The sequence below is a fragment of the Anarrhichthys ocellatus genome, unplaced genomic scaffold (genome assembly GCF_004355925.1).
Source record: "Anarrhichthys ocellatus isolate YVR2014 unplaced genomic scaffold, GSC_Weel_1.0 scaffold1, whole genome shotgun sequence".
Classification (NCBI taxonomy): domain Eukaryota; kingdom Metazoa; phylum Chordata; class Actinopteri; order Perciformes; family Anarhichadidae; genus Anarrhichthys; species Anarrhichthys ocellatus.
The window spans coordinates 2475725-2495379 of record NW_022280031.1 but is presented as its reverse complement, the minus strand read 5'-3'; the positions used below and the strand labels follow the sequence as shown (position 1 = coordinate 2495379).

Below are 19655 nucleotides of genomic sequence, written 5' to 3'. Positions count from 1 at the left end.
TAGGAAAAATAAGAATAAGTATTAAAAGTGTGAGTAGCCACAGACAGAAATAAGAAAATAAATCATTTAAAAATAATAACAGGTATATACAACTTCAATAAAAGTAACAATAGAAATTATACAAGAGCAGTTAAAGACAAAGTTACAAGGTAAAGTGACTGGAGTGGTCAGCAAGAATGCCCCACTGTGTTATGCATTCATTATTACTGATGCATGAAACCAGCATACTACTCTTGTAGTTGAGATGGAGCTCATTTTAATTACTTTCTACATTGTTGGGTTGTTTAATCATAACAAAGCATCATATTTTATAAGCGTAATCGTTTTGTATGTACAGCAAGCCTTTTTAACAGCGGATATTGGGAAGCACAGGTGTTAATAACATTAACATTACATTGTTGTATTAAAAGGTCCCAGCATGACAGTGTCACAGATAGGCAGCATGCACAATACAAGGGCCCTGGAACTGAGGCCACTAAATGGAAGTCAGCTAACTTTCATTTTCTCATTTACATGTGCTTTTCCTACTGTGACATGTCAAAATGTCTAAAGCCCTATATCCGAGTAACCTCAACTGTCAAACACATTGTGGTGTAAATAGTATAATAGGGAAGTAGTATAAAGTACCATAAAATATAAATAATACAACTAAAGTAACTTAAACCTCACAATTGTACTAAAGTAAGCTGTACTTGAGTGAAAGCACTTGTTACTTCCCTACACTGTCAGTAGGAAGTCTATATTCTTTATTCTTTTTCTATTTGCATAAGCTTTCATTAAAAATGCTATAAATGGCTGCTGTTGCAAAAGAAAAGATGACTCTTCCCTTCAGAGCCAAGAGAAAATATAAAGAAAGATGTGTGTCAAACACATGATATATCAGATATAAGCTTAACAAATCAAGCATATAACTCTCATGGGTTGAAGGTAGACATCTAAGAAAAAAATAATAACTAAAAAGCTGCTGAGAATATGTCTTGTATGGACTATAAATTCATTATTTTTTGACAAAGAAAATAAATAAACATGTTCGCGTCATGTGGGAGCTGCTCTGCCAAAAACCTATTCAGTCTCTCAGCTTGTGTTTCTGCATGCTGCGATATAAACCGATCACTTCCTCCAGTCTGCCTGCTCAGACGTCCATCCATCCCCTGTGAGGATCCGCACCGCACATGCAGGGCAGCTGACACGAATCGGAAGAAACAACCAGAAACTCGTTGCCGTGAAGCAATCATTGAAAACTAGAGCAGACTGGATGCCGTTCGAGAGTTTGCGAAAGATTGCAGATCACTTTCAGATACCTCAGCCCGCGACAACAGGAAGCGCGCGCGCGAGAGAGAGAGAGAGAGAGGGAGAGAGAGAGAGAGAGAGAGAGAGAGAGCGCGACGCTGACAGAACTGAAACCTGCGTCCATGAAGGTAAAGCTGCTTTTCTTCTCTCAAGTTCACTCGCTATTTAGTTTTAAATATGTGTTTGGAAAACTCTGAGCAGGACTACTTAATACTACTACTACTAATAACCGGACACCTTTTCCTCGCTGGATATGGAGCAAAATGTAATTTTGATGACATTAGACCAATACAAAACACTTTCATGATCACCAAAAAGTGTGGAACGTCCCTATTTTCAAACATGTATCTGTATAGATAATTCTAGTTCATTCTAGTTTTGATCTATCCATCATAATTATATTTATTCAAAACTAACTGGCTGGTTGGGCTTATATTATGTAATGTTTATGCAAATCTTGGTATAAATGGATCTATCTGTCAATGTGTGTCCTCTTTTACTGGAAGTCACCTCACATCATGTTCTATAGCTTCTGAGTATACAGTGTATCTTCTTTTATATGCACTGTATTTGAACACAACTTGACAACTTTTCATGCACCCACACAGGTATATATTACATTACAGTCATTTAGCAGACGCTTTCATCCAAAGCGACTTACAATTCAGATTCCATCACATATCTACACCATATGCACAGCTACGGGAGCAATTTTTGGGATTAAGTTTCTTGCTCAAGGACACATCTACATGCAACTAGCGGAGCCAGAGCTGGGGGATCGAACCACCGATCCTCTGATTGAAGGACGGCCCCGCTCGCCACTTAGCCACAGTCGCCCATATATGTTTATTTATGTTGGTAATCTTTAATTTGACCTATTGTAACTGAAACCTGACCCTAAAGCTGAACCTGATTAATTGTTTCGTAATGTGTTTTGATGGAAAATATTCATTTAAAATATGGTGTGGAGTAATGGAGTAATTCTTCAACTAAAGTGGTGGTAGCTACTAATCCATGTGAAATAATAAATATGAATTAGTTGTAGTGTCACACCATATAGTCTGCTGCATCAGAGGCTTGTCCAAGTAAAATAATACATTTTATGAGAGAGCATTCTGTTGAGAAGTTCAACTCTACTGATAAAGGATTCCAGCACAAGAACAGTGAATATTACAGACTTCATTGTAAAACAGTTTTCAGCATTTTAAACCAAACCTCAGCGAAAACAACGAAACTATACTGTCCTGTCCTTGTTCCTCAGTAGCTTCGACCCCACCCTGCTCCCCGGCTGTCTGTGAACTGAGGCGATGGAGAGCCCGTCGTCCACAGTGAGGCGGCGAGCCTGGATCAACAGCAGCCGACAGTGGCCCACTCTGGAGGAGCTGGACCTCGACGGACCGCTGTGCAACCTCCCCTCTGCCTCTATAGCTGACGACGATGTCTTTTCTGACGGTAGGTCCAAACTGAGGAGAGCGTGAGGGATCCGCCCATGTGTCCACAGTTTATGTAACCACAGGTGAATTGAGCTGAAAGATGCCCATGATGATCAAGCATAGATTTTAGGAGAAGTAGTTGGTGATTTGATGCCCAGTGTGATGTCAAATGGCCCAACTGAAAAGTGGTACATATATAAAACATGGATTACTTCTTCTTTTAGAAATAGATGCCATATTATATCAATGCGATCACAGGTTCCAGTTCTTCATTACAGAAACATTTTAAAGTTAGTATTTACATTATGCATGTTTTTCTGAAAAAAAAAGGCAAACGTGAAAGAGTAAAAAACTTAAAGAGTTGTTTATTTAATGAAGATTACTCACAAAGCTAAGTGTTGTACATGTGCAATTTCCACAGGATGCTTCACAGGAAAGATTGAGAACTGGCTCCAGGGTTGTGGGTGAGTCAACTCGCCTTACTACTTGTTTTCTTTTTTGTAAGATGATGCTTTTTTGAGCACGGCCTCTGAAGGACAAGGTGTCACTTGTTGGAAACTGGTTAAACAAACAATAGAGTAAAGTAGACAAGTGGAAACTCTCTGAGGTCAGGTGTTCCAGGAAGATGACGGGGTAAAGTCGCCACAGTATTGTTTTCACCACAATAGCCTGAGATGAGGTATTTTTAAAGTTACGTTTGGAAATTTGGCTTATTTTAGTTTTTCAAAACCATAATGTTAGAGTGCTCCGAAGTGAGATCTGCCGGTGTTAAATGACACATCAGATGTCTTTCTAGGCCATGAGAGGATGCAGACAACATTTCACAGCAATGTTGATGGTTTAAAAAAGAAAGTGTCAGGATATGATGCAGACATTTCAACAAGTTCTCCAATCTCAACACTGTTTCACCAAGAAAGCTAACAACTTAATTGGATTCGTATGTCTCTGTGGTTGAGAGTAATATTACTATATAACAAGAAGGAAATAACAGTTCCTGTTATGGAACTGTTTGTCTTTTATTTCAGTCACTGAGAAGGGGACTGGTAGTCAGTGATGTGCTAAATACTGCATGTCAACATCTAAAGAGTGGCGTGATGTTTTATGCATTCTGAGAACTCAACATGAAAATGACCAGATCGGTTGGGAGGTGTGGACCTTCGTGCTGCTCAACAAGTGAACATTTCCACAAGAGGAAGTTGACAAACATTAGCAGCCCGTTGAGAGCTGATTATGGATTCAATCTCACAAGCTTGCTTTGTAGCTATGCTATCGTACAGATGAGGCATATGCAAACGCAATGACTTAGTTATTTGTCAGAAGAAGCATACAAATAACACTGTGTACATGTATTCATGCATTAAATATTGTCATATATCTTACAGGCCAGATAAGAACAGTCAGCTGAGTTTTGGTGAGTATACCAACTGAAACAAAATGTACCATTTACCAAATCTGTGATGCATCTGACATATTTATTGTTGCATGTGGTAAATGCAAATAAACTTAAATGTGTACAATTGAAGATTGTCCTTAACATGTTCATACACACCAGCAGTGGTGGAGGAACTAGCCGTTAGTGCAATTTAAAAATACTCCATTACAGCAAAGTAAAAGTCCTGCATCAAAAATGTCACTTACTATGTAAAAGTATGTAAGTATTATCAGCAGTGTACTTACTGTATCAAAAGTAAAAATACAATATCATTGTTATGCTGTTGCTCTTTATAACATTGGAGTCGCATTATACTGTGGTAGCTGGTCAAGATGGAGCCAATTTCTTTGCATACTATTGAGTACTTATAACAGTGCATCATATTTGATAAACTCATTGTAAATTTATTCTTAATCTGTAAATTAAACTGTCATATAACTATAGTCGAGTAAAAAGTACATTTCCTCTGAATTGTTGTGGAGTAGAATAAAGTAGCATAAAATGGAAATACAAGTACCTCACATTTATACTTAAGTACTCAAGTAAATACGTACTTTCCAACCAATGACACATACAAACAAGATTTCAAAACAGGAATTTGTCCGTTCTTCAGTTAACAATTTCAGCAAATTAAGATAATATTGAACCATGTATGAAATTACTTAAATCAGTGACTGTGTCTTTTCTTCAGAGTCTGTGCTGAAACCCAACAACTTTGTCGATGAGCTTAGTCTTGGTGCTGATGGTAAGTACACACACACACACACACACACACACACACACACACACACGCAAAGGAATGTAACAAAGCAGGAAATGTCATATAGGAAAATGAGGTGTGAATCATAATGTGCATCATCTGCTCAAGCTTTCCTTTGTTCTGTTTGTAATAGTGGTGACAGAGCCTGACCCATCTGTGCATATCAGTCCAGTGTTAAGCAGTATTACTGTACCTTTGCCAAGGAGGATGCTTTTTGAGAAGGGAAAGTGTAGGGTGGAACGTTCCCATCTCAAAATGTAACGATTCATAAAAGATTTCTGTTTTTAATATGAAATGTAACCACGCTTATACATACACATACAGTATTTACATTAGAAAAAAAGCGACTTGTTTTTTTATTCGGGAATGATTTCTTTGTTGTTTCAGCTTCTTTGTTAAACGTTGGAGAGAGTACATCTAAAGCTGGGTGAGTAGCAACTGTACTCTCATGTTGCGGTAATAGTGAAACAATAAGAAACAAGGAATGTCCTGTTATTGAATTAGTGTTTGTTAGTTAATATGAATCCATGTTGCTTTAATCATTGACTGTGTTTTTAACTCAATTTCCCCTTTTACACAAAATAACAGAACTAATTTAGGAGAGAGATGAACTGTCTTTGATGTTTATCACGTTTATTCAGACTAAGAGGCATATGAGCTACACTTCCGGTCCAAAATGCATGATCAATTTAACTCCCCCACTCATCCACACTAACAGCTGAGTCTCTACACTGATCTTTTAATGTCATAATGTTACACCCCTTCTTACTGCGGCTGTCTCTATTGAAATTAAAGACTATTCGAAGAGGTGACTTAGTTTCTGAATATACTAAATCAATACTGAAGAATGGACTGTTCCGTTTTTTCTTCTTCTCATGAAGCGTCGCACAGCATCCTTCCTCCAAACAAGGTCCCAGCAGACTCACCAGGTCAGTGGACAAATTCTTTTACCTCAGCTCAAAGAAAAACAACAGAAGAAACAACAAAAGAAACGTTTTATTTTTCACTTAAGGAAATTAACTATTCCAAGCAAACTATAGGTTGTGCATTATTAATAAGATACTTAAGAGGGACTTGAGATTACTGTGTGTTTCTTCAACTTCTCACCTGTCTTGTTCACAGTACCCCTCGTCAGGGACTATGTCCGCCGTTGCTGAACTTGGGCCACAGCATGGCCTCCAGCTGCCTCTCCTCCTCCACCTGCACAAGTACATCAAGGTGAAGCTTCGAAACCTTTCAAATCTTTATTATTCTGTAAGACTGCTAACGAGGTTCTTTGCTCTTGAATGACCTGCTTGACAACTTACAGGTTTCAGTTTCCTCCTTTTATCTTTTTTTCTGGCTTGTTTATACCTGAATAATACATATTTACATATTAATTATATTTAAAAGTACTGCATCCTTTTTTTTCTTTATTCTTTATTGTTTTCATTTCTATTTATTGGTTTACATTTTTTGTAAAGCACTTTGCAATTTTCTTAATAGGCATTACACACGTTGAGTTGTATTTATAAAACAAATTACAAATTTGACTCAATTGTCTTTACAAAAAGCTTTTAACAGGAATAAAAATACCATATATTTTCTTTTTTTCCCACATGCACACTAGCATATCGGAGATCCTGCAGTTGTGTGCGGAGGATGCTGAGGAGACGCTGTACGAGCTGGGATTCGGCCGCGATGAGCCGCAGGTCACTGTTCGCATCCCTCCGCGCTTCTTCACCTTCCCTTCTCTGTCTCAGGGCATCAACTTCCGCCTCTTCCTTGACTCACAGCTACGGCGGATTCGAGAAGAAGACCCCAGCCTCTCTCTTGCTAGTAAGACTATGGAGATATTTTGTATTTTGAATTGTACATTACTGTGTGGTGGGTGATGAGAATAAATAACTCTTGGATGTTGGTTATGAGATCTATATTACTTGATCTAATTTACATTTCATTCTTTCCACAGGTCGTTTCAGACAAGTGCAAGTGCTCACAGCAATGGCCAACGCTTTCTACTCCCTCTACTCTCACGTGTCCCGCACCCCTCTACAGAAACTGGCCACACCAGAGTTTACCTTCTCCTCGTCTCCTGTGGAGAGGATCGAACGCTTCAGGAGCGGCGTCCGCAGCGAGCCACGTTCTCCTGTGGAGAGGCTGAAGGACACTGTCTCCAAGATGTGTCTCTACACAGGTTCTTCCCGGGGATCAGACTCCACCTCCCCACAGCCCTCGCCCAGAAAGAGGGCCAGCCTCCCTGATGTTGTGGAAATAGTCATGGAGAAAGTCAAGACTGGAGCCACCAAGAAACTGGATTTGGGGGTAAATAATTGGAATAAATCAGCTGTGGATGTGAGGCTGGTCATGGATGGTGATAAATGCTGTGACAGTGGGAAAGAGGAGCAAACACAGCTGACCGCGGTGGACACAGACATTCTTCAAAATGGAAATACAATCCGTCATAAGGAGATGAAGGGCAGTAAACAAACAGATAATGTTGATGCCAATGAAAATAGCGTCAAACCAGGAGACCTTGACAGCAGGACCCACATCGAACGAACGTCTCTAGCGTCATCGTCAGGAGAAACTGTGATAGAAACAGATAATCAGTTTATTTCAACTCAAAGTGACACAAGGACTACTGATCTGAAACCATTTGCCAAGGTTACACATGATCTAATCTGCCCGCAGATAGTGGAGAGTGTACACCAGGCGCTTTTCTGCTGTCAACACACACATAGTGCAAAAACAAACACCTCACCTCCTATCTCCTCTGAGACTGGGAGCATAGATAGATCATGTCCTGGATCGCATAAACCTAATGTACAAACCGCTTTCTCTGAGCCTGATGCCGGACAGCTCAGTGCATCCAGGTCACTCCCTGTCCTGGCCTCTAGCTACGCCCAGTGCTGCATCACTGTGACTGGCTCGGAGGGGGACGACGTCTCTACTGTCCCACCTGCCCAGGCTTGTGAGGAGCCATTTAACAGGGGGAAAAGCCGGTACCTGAATCCACAGACACACCAGGGCCACGGGCATGACTCCAAAAACCTGCAACAGGTTAACTCCTTTGAGCTGGAGGAGGTAAAGTAGTAATATTATATATTAAACAACATTTCTCCAGACAAAGAAGTATTTTACCTCTGTAGTTCCCTTTGGGAATAATTAATCAGACAAGCCATGATTAGTTTGATTTAGCAGAAAATAGGACAAACATTTTATGGTTGGCTCAACTTGGCAATTTAAAGAAATACTCACCCATCAGTCTAGGTAAAAGTCCACAAACATCACGATACTAATTACAAGCTTAGAAAGAATTTGCCAAAAAACAGGACATTTGATATATTGTTCTGTATCATCCTAGTTATTCTTGCAAAATATGCTCTCCCCTCAGTGCGTGGTGTTTGGTTCTGGCTCATTATACACTGCTCTTTGGTGTGGTGTTATGGGTAATGGTGCAATTAATTCATTCAGTTGCCTTGTGTTGTGTCGACAGTGGCAAAGCACTCTCCCCACAGTGTGCTCCACAACATTTTGATTAAACCGCTTTGTTTCAGACAGTTTCTTTCTTCTCCCTGAACTTCCCTAGGTTAGATGCTAAAATTGCAAAATCTGAATTATTTAGATTTTTTTGTGCAGGCAAAGCATGCTTGAAAAGAAAAACAGTAAACGATATATTGAACTGTTCGTATTTAAGATTAGAAATGAATCACTGGTATTCTATCAGAAAATGGGTTTAAATGTTTAAAAGCATACATTGTGACGTAAATGATGGAACAATGCTTAAAAAACATTTCAGCCCTTATGGTGTATCATTTTCTATGGTATTTTTAATGGTAGACAAATGATACATAACATATTCATACCTGTTGTCTCTACAGGTGCACAGTGCAGGAGAGGAAGATTTTGGACAATTAGAGACTACAAGAACAACAACCTCCCAGTTGTCCAAAGAACTTCAATACAAAGGTACATTTATATTTTATTTGTGTGAATGACGTTTTTTATTTAAACACAGGTCATAGATGGTAGTTACAACTGCTGCTTTGTTACACTTCCTATTTTACAGGTACATGACTTGTCATCATTTTTAGAATCAGATCAGAATTATAATCAGCTGTAAGTATAAACATACATGGAATTTGACTGTTTTTTGTTGCTCTCAATGTGCGTACATAGAAATTGACATCAAGGTAATTCTTTTTTTCTCTCTAATTTTTCATAGAAAGCGCGATAACATAGTTATCGTGTAATCTTTTAATCGTGTGGTGAAAATGTGATCTCACGACAGCTGTATTCACAACAACAGCCTTCACACAGTTCTAAATGTGTGAAGAAAAGGTTGTCCTCAGTTTATATAAGGATGTTTGCAGAAATGTGTATGTGTAAAACTTCTTGCTAAACTTGAGTATTATACTTCAGGCCCACTGAAGGTCTCGTAACCACGTCCGAAATGATGTGTAGACCTCAATAGTTTAGACAAATGCATAGAAAAGGATGTACAGTACGTGTGAGCACTTGTTTACACGTCATAGTATGTACATGTGAGCACCTGTTTACACATCATAGTATGTACGTGTGAGCACCTGTGTACACGTCGTAGTATGTACGTGTGAGCACGTGTTTACGCGTCATAGTATGTACGTGTGAGCACGTGTTTACACGTCGTAGTATATACGTGTGAGCACGTGTTTACGCGTCATAGTATGTACGTGTGAGCACGTGTTTACACGTCGTAGTATGTACGTGTGAGCACGTGTTTACGCGTCATAGTATGTACGTGTGAGCATGTGTATTTGTCACTAGGGACATGTGTCTGTTCTGCACGTGTGCAGCGGTATACAGTGCATGGAGTTGTTGCCTGAGTGTTTGTGTCCTTGTGTAGGTGAGGTGGTCCGGGGCGACAGCATGCAGTCAGACAGCAGCGGCTACGCAGACGAAGAAGTCATCCTCTCACTGAACACACTAAGCAGATGATTGAACACCATGTTAATAACGTTAAAATGTAGTTACCCCCCAGTGCTCATATAGAATATAGAACATTGTAAATAAGTAATAATATAGTAAAACTGTCTTGATGAAGTACTGTGTGGACCATACTTTATTTAAATGGCAATTCAATTGGTGAGTCAGACATGTTCAACAGTTGGCAGTAAAATGTACAAAAATTTTTTATTGGAAACAAATTCAATGGAGCTCACATTTTAGTTCATTGTTTCTCTAAAAACTGTTACTACTACCACAACAAAGAAGTCTATCTCAAATATATTGTCAATGGTGTCAGCAACTAAAACTCGTAAAAAAAACAGCAAAACTTCCTTTTTTGAATTATCAGAAAAACAAGATGCAGATCTGACTTTTCAGAGAATGAGGTAACACCAAACTCACCGGTGGGAGATGTACAGAAACTCGGTCAGCCTGCATTGTGCAAAGGACATTATCTTTTCAAGTAGTGCAAACTGTCCACTATTTTCAATACATATTCCAGCTGAGTGCAAGGTGGGTGGTAACGAACCCTTACACCAAGACACAGCAAGTAGTTGGAGAAAATAATCTGGAAATTCACCATCATCAATTTTCAAACATCATTACAGGAATCATAGTCACATTGACAGAAGGGTTCAGATTATAAATGAAACAATACCAGGCATAATGGACACAAAAAACATCAAGACTCCACATAATATGTAGGTTCTTTGTTTGGTCTGTGATATTGAAAGTCAAAAGTAATTAACAAAGCAGAAGATTCACAGTACTTTCTCCCTGTTTGTCTTTGTCTTACACTGAAATGGATTTACTCTTTGAACAAAATCTGTGTGCTAAAAGAAGAGTTTTTGAAAAATAGTAATTTCAAAACTGTGCTTAATTATTTATTTTTTGCAAATTCCCGAGTTACTGGGATTATTAATTGAATTGTAATGTTATCCTCACGATTAAAGACACACACATTATGACTACTTTATCAGTTGCTGCTCTGAAAGCCATCAACATGAACCCAACCAACAAGGAAGTTTATAAAGGGGCAACATTGCACACAATTCATTCATTCATTCACAATTCATCAATCAATAATTTTCAGTCATCCGAGTCTCTTGATCCTTCTGACTATTTCTACATTGGGAGTGCCAAAGGGGTATATGTTTATAAAATTTTAATTTCAAAAAAACCTTATGAGGTCCTAATTTTAGACAAAGAAAATATGGGACAAACAGTTTTTATGGTCCAGATTAATATACAACAAAATACACATTTTCTCAAACGAGCTCATCTGAAAACAGGGCAGTCTTTAAAATAATGATCCTCTGATCTCTTCAGCAGAGTCCTTTTCTCTCCACGTTTCGGCACATGGCTGGAATTTCTTTCTTCCGTTCATCCTTCATTGATCTTGGATTAAACGAAGCACCAATACTCGTCGATTCCACAGCACGATTTCTACAAGCTCCTTTGACCTTTTGTTGCATCACAATTTGTCTGCAGTTATTTGGAAACTCACTGCAAGAGCACCATTTATGATTTCAGACAAAGACGTGAGATATTTAGGAAAATACAGTGCTGCTTATAGATGACTGAAAACACTAAAAATGCCTTTTAAAGTAATTTGTGACAAATATGCAAAATGTCAAGGAGAGGGGTACATGAGTTTTTGGGCAACTAAATCTTCATGGGCAACAATAAGAAATCCATGTGGCTCCGGGGGTCAATTTGGGGACAGAAAAAGTCTCTATTTCCACATTTGAGGTAATTTGCGTTATTTGAACTCAATCCAAAAAGTGCCTCCATCGTCCGAAGAGGAAGTTTATCCTGGCAAAAGAGAGTCTGTGCGCAGGAAGATAACATCACTTCCCCCCGGCCATGATTTTGAGGTACTGCAGTGCATTGTGGGCCGCATTGGCTCGAGCGGCATCTATGCTCGGAGCAAAGCCATGGCACACTGTGATCGGCTGTGTGGACAGCTCCACCAGACACTGGCACAGGCCACTTAGACTGCGCTCCTCTGAAACAAAAACAAACAAGAGTCATTTTTAACATCGATTTTGTTCAGCAAGATTTGAAACATTTGTAAACACATGATTTAAAATGGTGCTTTTTTGTGATTCTTTGTGGGGAAACTCATTCTACGGATCTGTCAATTAAATAAATGAATCAATAAAATGTCTAGATCTAAGAGTCTCTTTAGTCGAGGACAGTCCTACAGCTATAATTTCCAAAACAAATTTGATTTGGGATTTGACAGTTAAGACTCTTCTTTCATACTCTTACTTACCATAAAAAAGTCAGTTTATAATTTATAATATAATAATAATCTAACCTAGATATCAGCTATAATTCATTTGCAGCGTTATTCTTTTAGTGTTTGAAAATGTGCTAAGTAGTAGACTGCAACTACTGACTATTTTCATATAAATTAAAACATTATATTCTCTGTAGAAGATAAGGTAATTTAATGACAGTTACCCATAACGCATTTTAATGCTGTAAAACTCAGAAAAACTAGTGAATATTTGGTAGTAGTACTCAGTACAATTATAATGTGTTGATCCATGTTTATTTGATAAATTATATGAACATAAGTAAGGTAATATAGAATTCCCTGACTGCTGGCTCCTGAACAAAACCCAGCACAAATAACAAATAAACATCAATAATACTCTGCACTTTTGTCGGAACTAAACTGTGACAACATGCAGCTGCGGGCTACTTCCTCTATATCTGATGACAGTAATAGTAACCACACAGCATTTGTTTTGTAGTATCTTGCCATCAATGTGCACCCATAATGCTTTTGAAGTCCTACTTTTGTGCAGATAGTGTGAAAAATATGCACACGAATGGTTTATCATAGGCACAGTGTCATCTCAACCAACTCATTATATTTACATGCTCCTAACTAAAATGCTTCTCTTCATGCATGCAGACACGTAACCAGTGACGTCCGCGTTCCTTTTAACTTATCAGTTTTAAACTCCACTGTAGTCACAATTTGATGCTCGGCAGAAGGGAATGCAATTGTAATTTATTCCAGAGCTGCTGTTTGTGGATGTGAACTCACCCAGATCCAGGTAACTGACGTCAAAGCGCTGCTCCGTCGACAGGTCACTCAGCAAAGAGCAGAAGTTGGAGTCAGTGGGCATGCGCAGAGGGTGGCTGCGGAGCTGGAGGATCTTCTCTCCAGCAGAGTTACGCAGTGAGTCCCAGGTGCAGCTGAAGCCTTTACTTTTGCCTGTCTCAGCTTTGCTCCCCATGTGCTGTGTGTGCAGGGAAGGTGACGTTCATAGCAGTTAATAAACACTATTAAGATTTATGAGTAAGAAAAGGGGGAGATGGGCCGTCAGGTGCATAGCTTATGGTATCCTGCATAACATTTGAAGGACATTGGCAGACATTATTGAGCACTATGCGATGCAAAAACAATATCTGCATGTTATTCAGTGCTGCGCATCCTTTCCTGTTATGTGCCGAGTAACGTCACATGCAGGATTTATCAACTGGGGCACAGATTGAGTTGATTTCCATTTGTTTCTCACCATGTTGAACGTGTCTTCTTCCACGTCAGCGTCGATGGTAGTCCTCAGGTCGACTGGGACATCGTGTATACGCGATAACATCTTAGCTGCTGCGTTTCTCTTGGCTAGCTTCTTGGAGGTTCCGCTTCCTGGAGAAGAGCAGGTTGAGAAATGTTGAGTAATGTTGCTAAAGTTATGATCACGGATTGTTGATGAGACCGATATTCATTCAGTCAGACAATGATAAGCTAAGCAACTGCAGAGTGATATAAAATCTGCTCTATTTAATCTAATCTATGTCTTGCTCTTAAATTTTCCATTTTAGTCGATGCTCTTGTAATTCATGTGTTGAAGGTCAGCAGGTTCTCAGCACCCCTATAAGAGACAGCTTATATGATTTTCTTCAAGTTCAGCTGATTTCTATCAGCTTTATTTCATTAGAGCCTAAATGTTTCATCCCTGACGATCAACTTCAAGGTATTTATGAGGACAGTGTGGCATGTTAACAAAAATCTAAATATTGCAGAAAGTGGATTTGATCAGTGACGAAACGTTTAAATACAGAACAATCTCGAAGAATGAAACATTATGCATTTTACCGATTTCCACAAATCTCTCCACTCTGCAGGTCATGGTGAACTCCTTGCGGTGTGCTGGACCAGACTCCTGGGTGACTGTGTACTCTGGCAAACGCCATCCTTTCTGCACCACCAATTCCTGGCAGAGAAGTACACAGACGAAAACTTGGAAAAACTTATAAAAAGGCATACAACTATAAACCAGGCAGATTTTTTTTTAACAACAGTAAGTAATGACAATAACAGCATTAGTTGAAAGTCAAACAGCAAAATAAAACCGTAAATTACACGAGGTATCTTGTATATTCACCTGCAAAGCCCCTACTGGGTTACATTCAGACTGCTGAGAACTGCCTGAGGTCTTCATCTCTGACTGGGAGCTGTACAGAAGATGAGATAGAGCAAACTCAGTAGAGGAAGTAATGAAAACCCACAGACCTCTATCTCACATGTATTCATTGAATACTGACATGTTATATCGGCTGATGTTCAGCTGATGTTACCACAAGTTCTCCCCAAAGTCGCTGTCTGTGTATCATTTTAGCTTTAGGGACATGAAGAAAACAAAGCTAAATAAAAACTGACCTGTCCCCATCAGTGGACACGTCAACCCCAATAAACTTGTCTACTCCAACACCAACTGCGACGGGACCTCCGAGACCTCCCTTGAGCATCTTCAGAGCAGCCTCGGCTGCTTTGTGCTTGGCTGCCTTCTTGCTGGGCCCTTGGCCGGTGCAGCTGATCTCTCCGACGGAGACGCGGAACGTGAAATTGGGCTGGTGGGCCTGTCCCTCGGCCTTCAGCAGGTCATACACTGGGGTCTTACCTAGCCGCGTTCCATACTCCTGCAGCAGACTGATGGGCGTCTTTCCGGGATTCACAGCCAGCATTTGCTCAATACTAGATACAAAAAACAACCAGCATTAGAAGGACTGTTGAGCAACGGTTGATTCATTTACAAAGAGCTTCATACCTTTCAAGACACATTTTATAGCATGATTGTTGAATTCAGAAATGTGCTCTCCTTTTTATCCTTTTTTCACAGTCCCTCTATTAAATACTTTCATTAGTGTGCCGAACTGAGGCTAGCCCAACTACAAATCCCTTCACCAAAATTACAAAAGGTTTTGAGATATCCAATACACCAGCCCAACACAAGACAATCCCTTTTCAAAATGCATTAACGGTGCAGTCTACCCAGAAACAATGTCCAGCTTATTCAAATCTATGAGACTAATTGTGAAAGTAACCATAAACTAAAAATGTCCTTTACCTCCTTCATATTGTGGCAATCTCAGCAGCTCAACTCCAAAATCTTAGGTAAAATAAATGAGTACAGATTTTAGGAGAAGTCACACTAATTATTTCATTCATACAAAAAGCTTAAATATAGAAGAAAATGTGGGGAAACAATCCTATTACCAAAGAAAAGGCCAGTCCTGCAGTGGATATTACCTTCAACAAGGTTACAGTGTTTTTGTTGAACCTGTTTTAGGGGGGTGTTGATTTAAATGCATCTACATTTTGGAGTTTGTGGTGCTGAATTGTGTTGTGTTATATTGACAGATGTTTCTATCACTTTTATCAATGGGTGGGCTAAATAACAGAGCTTTAGCTAGCTGAACCAAATGAACTATAATCTGGACAGTTTATTACTTACAAGCTCGTTCTCTAGGGGACTGTGTACTCTATTTACAGAGTGTTGTAAATCAAGTTTATTCTTGGGCTGTATGCACTAATAGCATGGTCTCTGGGTCTAAACAGCAAATCAGTAGTGCACAGATATCAACAGTGATTTAATTAATGACCATGTCTAGATTTACATAAACGAAGTGTCGGTGTGTTAGCCAAATTAAAACCAGTAGCTGTGTTGTGGCAGACTCTCATCAGACTGTCCCCTCCGCTAGCCAACGTGCTATGCTAGCTTAGCTTCTGTGAGGCTTCACACCTGGAGCACCCGGAGTTTCTCTTCCAGCTGTCCGATGCTGTCTCGTCGTTCATTCCCTATTTCACGCAGACAGAGCCGATCGGTATCGGATGATTGATCCCCACCCCACTTGCTTTCATTAGACGGTACTTTCCCGAACAGATAACGAGGCAACAACATGTGAAGAGCAGACGACCCCTCCGCCCCGATACAATGCAGCGGGGTCCTGTTGGAGCACAGATATGACGTATGACGGAGTTCCGCGAAACTCGAATTCTCATTGGTCCGTGGGCGCTTTAGGTTGGCTCGTTTTAAACACCGGGACTCACCGACATCGGGTGCTACCGTTACATCCATGCAAGGTTGTAGTAACGAGTTTGTCATGGACGGTGTGCGAGGCTCAAGGTGCTAATATCCAGCTTTCATTACAACAGAAACAGGTGAATAGAAACAGACTGGAGGATTTAGTTTGCAGGTGTAAAAATAAATCTAAAACATTTCGTTAAACATAGAAGTCGTCTATTTTAAATTGAGCATAAAGTAGAACTAAGTAACGTTTTAATGCACGTACCTCGCCTGTAACGTTACAGTAGAATTGATGTAATTAACATGAAGGCAGTAACTTACCATGAGGAAACATATTTTGGAAAATCATACGGTTTCATACATCATTAACGTCAGTGCAAGAACTGCTTAATTAAAAACAAAACAAAGCTACTTAATGAATGTAACTAAAAAAAGGTTGGTTTTATTGCCGCTAGCTAGCCGCAAAGCTAGCTGAAATCTGCAAACTGCAGCTGTAAGACTGCATTGGATGGAAAAAGTACCAGGAAGTGCGAGTTCCAACTGTACCTTTGTAAATGTTAGTTGTTCCTGCATCGCTTTCTTCTGTGGCTGAATAAGTCATTATTACAATGTATAATGGTTTCTGCGTGAATAGCGAGTTGATCTGGACGGTTCTCTCAGTTGTAGGCTACCGCAATGAATGAGTATTTGTTGCAACTTTCATTGCTTTCTGGGCATCTCAGTGCAATCTTTAGTTGTGACCGAAAGGAACCAGAAGAGGGCGACAGTCAGTCACTGAACTACCCATCTGACCAGCCTCGTTGACGGGCCTTTGTTGGCACTGTGGGGCCTTGGGTTGCCTGACACCTGTCATATCCGCAAAGGGCCAACAAGGAAAGACGGGAAGTTACACTAGTTTGATAGACTGATCATGCTACAGCTTAAAACGAGGGTTTGGACCCAGACTAAGTGTTGTGTGTCTACTCAAAAAACTTACAAAGATTATCATCTTTATATTTACAATAAACTTAATGTATACAGCACTTTTCTAAATAAAGGTACACGGTTTTACATGGGGGTAAATACATCAAGATTAAGATTATGCAATTAAATAAAATCAGGCAGTTAAAAGGGCAAATAAATCAAATAGAAAGCTCCAGATCCAATCAACAATCAGCTACAGGTCAAAGTGGTGCAACACTTTGTAAAATATAAAACACAATGAAATAATATACAAGTAAGAATCGGTTGAAAAGACAACAGCCTAATATAGCCTACATGGCATGATCAAACTTTACCCTTTGTGTGTGTGGATTGGTAGGAATGTTGCATTTATTGATAGTATAAATAGAAACAGATTAAGGGACCGACATTTCTAATTTTGGTGGAGTGTCTTTGCTTAGTTTGGATCCCTTTGCCTTGGTGAATACTCGTCGTGCAGACCCTTAAAATAATTTGGAGCCACAAGTTCAGAACCTCCTTCTCAGCCGCACTTCCATAACATATTTCAGTACATTTTCCACCTTTCCATCACTTCCTTTATTTCCGTGGCTCGACAATTGATCCCATGATGGTTTGCTTGTAAACCCTTGCTGGCCACCGTTGAAGTAGAGCTTGGCCCCCGATGGCTTCATCCACTGGCATCACCCTGTTAGTGTGGATAAGCACATTTTGCCAAGTGCAACACAAAGTGAACTGGCCATGACAATGAGTAAAGTTGTCTCCCAATTGAACTCTCAAAACTACAATAAAAAAGCCATGATTTAACTGTGACCAGAATGTACCCCTACTCATTATTCATACTTCTTGTTCGCCGGGTCTTCATTTGTCAGTTGAGGGTCCGGATTTATTGACCTATAACGTGATAATTTAGTGTTTTTTTTTATTGAGCTTGTGGTTGAATCACTGACTGAATGAGATCAGAAATGAATACCATTTCAGCAGCTACAGTACATCTGAAATGTATGCACACATTGACATACACAAACACACTTTCCTTTTCCCTGTCTTGACCTGGCGCATTGGTATGTGTGGTTCTTTGGTTGCCAAAATCATCAGTAGATATCTCAAAGCATGGAGCTGTATGAATGCTCTTTTTCCATCCTTCCACAATATGATGTGTTTCCTTTTTTGTGTGTGTTTTGATCCTTCTCTTGCAGACAAGCTGTGCTGTGGTGAGGCGCGGGTTCGAGTGGCGCTCCTGTGTTATTTTTGGCAGCAGCAGCGGTTGGTGGCTGTTGAGGAGAGAGGAGAGAGGAGACAGGAGGGGGATAGCATGAAGCTCGAAAACCGAGGCTGTTTAAGGGATTTTTGTCTGAAGGAATTGCTTTGTAATGATCAGAAAGTCATTATGGATGTGTGCATGCGCGCACCCATGTATGAATACACGCACACAGAAAAAGACTGGCATGCACATTTGTTCATTTAGCACTTCACAAACACCTCAGGCCTACGTGTTCTCATTTGCAGACCACACACTCATTGCTAAATTGCTTGACATGTGAAATGCTTAGTTTTTTATAGAATCAACGCCATTCATGTTTGATGGAGCCGACATTTGAATCTACCGGCACATTTAGATGTTTGGGCCTATTTATTTGTCCCAGTTACCCTGTTCCTGTCACATGGGAACTATTTGTTGTTTGTCAACCACTTTGGCAACACTCTCTCTCCTCTGTGGGAGTCAGTCCGAGACACGCCGACGGCTCAGGCAACATGCAATGTCAGACATTCACGCTCCTCCCTATACGCTTCTGAAAAACACCATTCGAAAAAGATTTTCTCCAACTCTACTGTTGGCCACAGATCAAGAGAACGTTATTGCTTGGCTTTTATTTATTTATATATTGTGGTGGTAATGTGTGTGAATGTATGCGTGCGTGCGTGCGTGTGTGTGCGGGTGAGTGATGTGTAATTGCGTATGTATGTGTGTTAACCCACAAAGATATTTCAATTTCTTCAGAATATTAAATAAACATGCAGCAGCAGCAGCAGCTTCAGTGGAGCGCTGCCTGCCAGTGGGTTTTGGGTTGGATGGGTGGCGGTGCTGGTGGTGAAGGGGGAGAAGGGGTTTGTGGCCATGGCTCTGGGGGGGTGATGCAGCTCATGGTCAGGGCCCCCGCCGGACACACTGGCGCCTCGCGCTGGAGGACTTCTGAACCACCACACTCCTCCACCAAAACCCTGCCAACCCAGGCTCCCTGCTCCCGCTTCCAACCCAAATCACTCAGTTCTCTTTCTGCATTTTGACTCCATCGCCATCTCTCTCCATCTCTCTCCATCTCTCTCTCTCTCTCTCTCTCTCTCTCTCTCTCTCTCTCTCTCTCTCTCTGTCTGCCTGTCTTACTGTCTCTCTCTCTCTCTTCTCCCTGACTCTTTTTCCTTCTTCAGTTTCCTCATTCAGTTGATCCAAATCCAGATTAATTTGCTATGTGGCCGCTGTATTGTAAGTGGCAGGTCTAACT

The 19655-nt window shown here is 40.2% G+C and overlaps 2 protein-coding genes across 5 annotated transcripts; one reads left to right on the top strand and one right to left on the bottom strand.

Annotated features, from left to right (window-relative positions):
* Positions 1-1355: 1355 nt before the first annotated feature.
* Positions 1356-11695, top strand: tespa1 (thymocyte expressed, positive selection associated 1). Of its 2 annotated transcripts, XM_031844756.1 has the most exons (12): positions 1356-1418; positions 2552-2742; positions 3145-3187; positions 4106-4134; positions 4847-4900; positions 5303-5342; positions 5797-5844; positions 6038-6133; positions 6525-6733; positions 6867-7981; positions 8779-8866; positions 9783-11695. In XM_031844756.1, the coding sequence occupies exons 2-12, from the start codon at positions 2598-2600 to the stop codon at positions 9872-9874; spliced, it is 1959 nt and encodes a 652-aa protein (XP_031700616.1). In that variant the 5' UTR covers positions 1356-1418; positions 2552-2597; the 3' UTR covers positions 9875-11695. The 2 variants fall into 2 exon arrangements, with proteins under 2 accessions (XP_031700616.1, XP_031700625.1); XM_031844765.1 differs by lacking the exon at positions 1356-1418 and having other exon boundaries at positions 2140-2742; positions 6867-7219.
* tarbp2 (TAR (HIV) RNA binding protein 2) lies at positions 10053-16896 on the bottom strand. 3 transcript variants are annotated; one of them, XM_031844844.1, is made up of 8 exons: positions 15928-16147; positions 15253-15294; positions 14565-14879; positions 14290-14359; positions 14001-14118; positions 13423-13550; positions 12948-13143; positions 10053-11891 (listed from the first exon to the last, which is right to left on the bottom strand). In XM_031844844.1, exons 3-8 carry the CDS (start codon positions 14867-14869, stop codon positions 11734-11736), a joined length of 975 nt encoding a protein of 324 aa, XP_031700704.1. In that variant the 5' UTR covers positions 14870-14879; positions 15253-15294; positions 15928-16147; the 3' UTR covers positions 10053-11733. The 3 variants fall into 3 exon arrangements, with proteins under 3 accessions (XP_031700704.1, XP_031700713.1, XP_031700693.1); XM_031844853.1 differs by lacking the exons at positions 15253-15294; positions 15928-16147 and adding an exon at positions 16759-16896; XM_031844833.1 differs by lacking the exon at positions 15253-15294.
* Positions 16897-19655: the final 2759 nt, after the last annotated feature.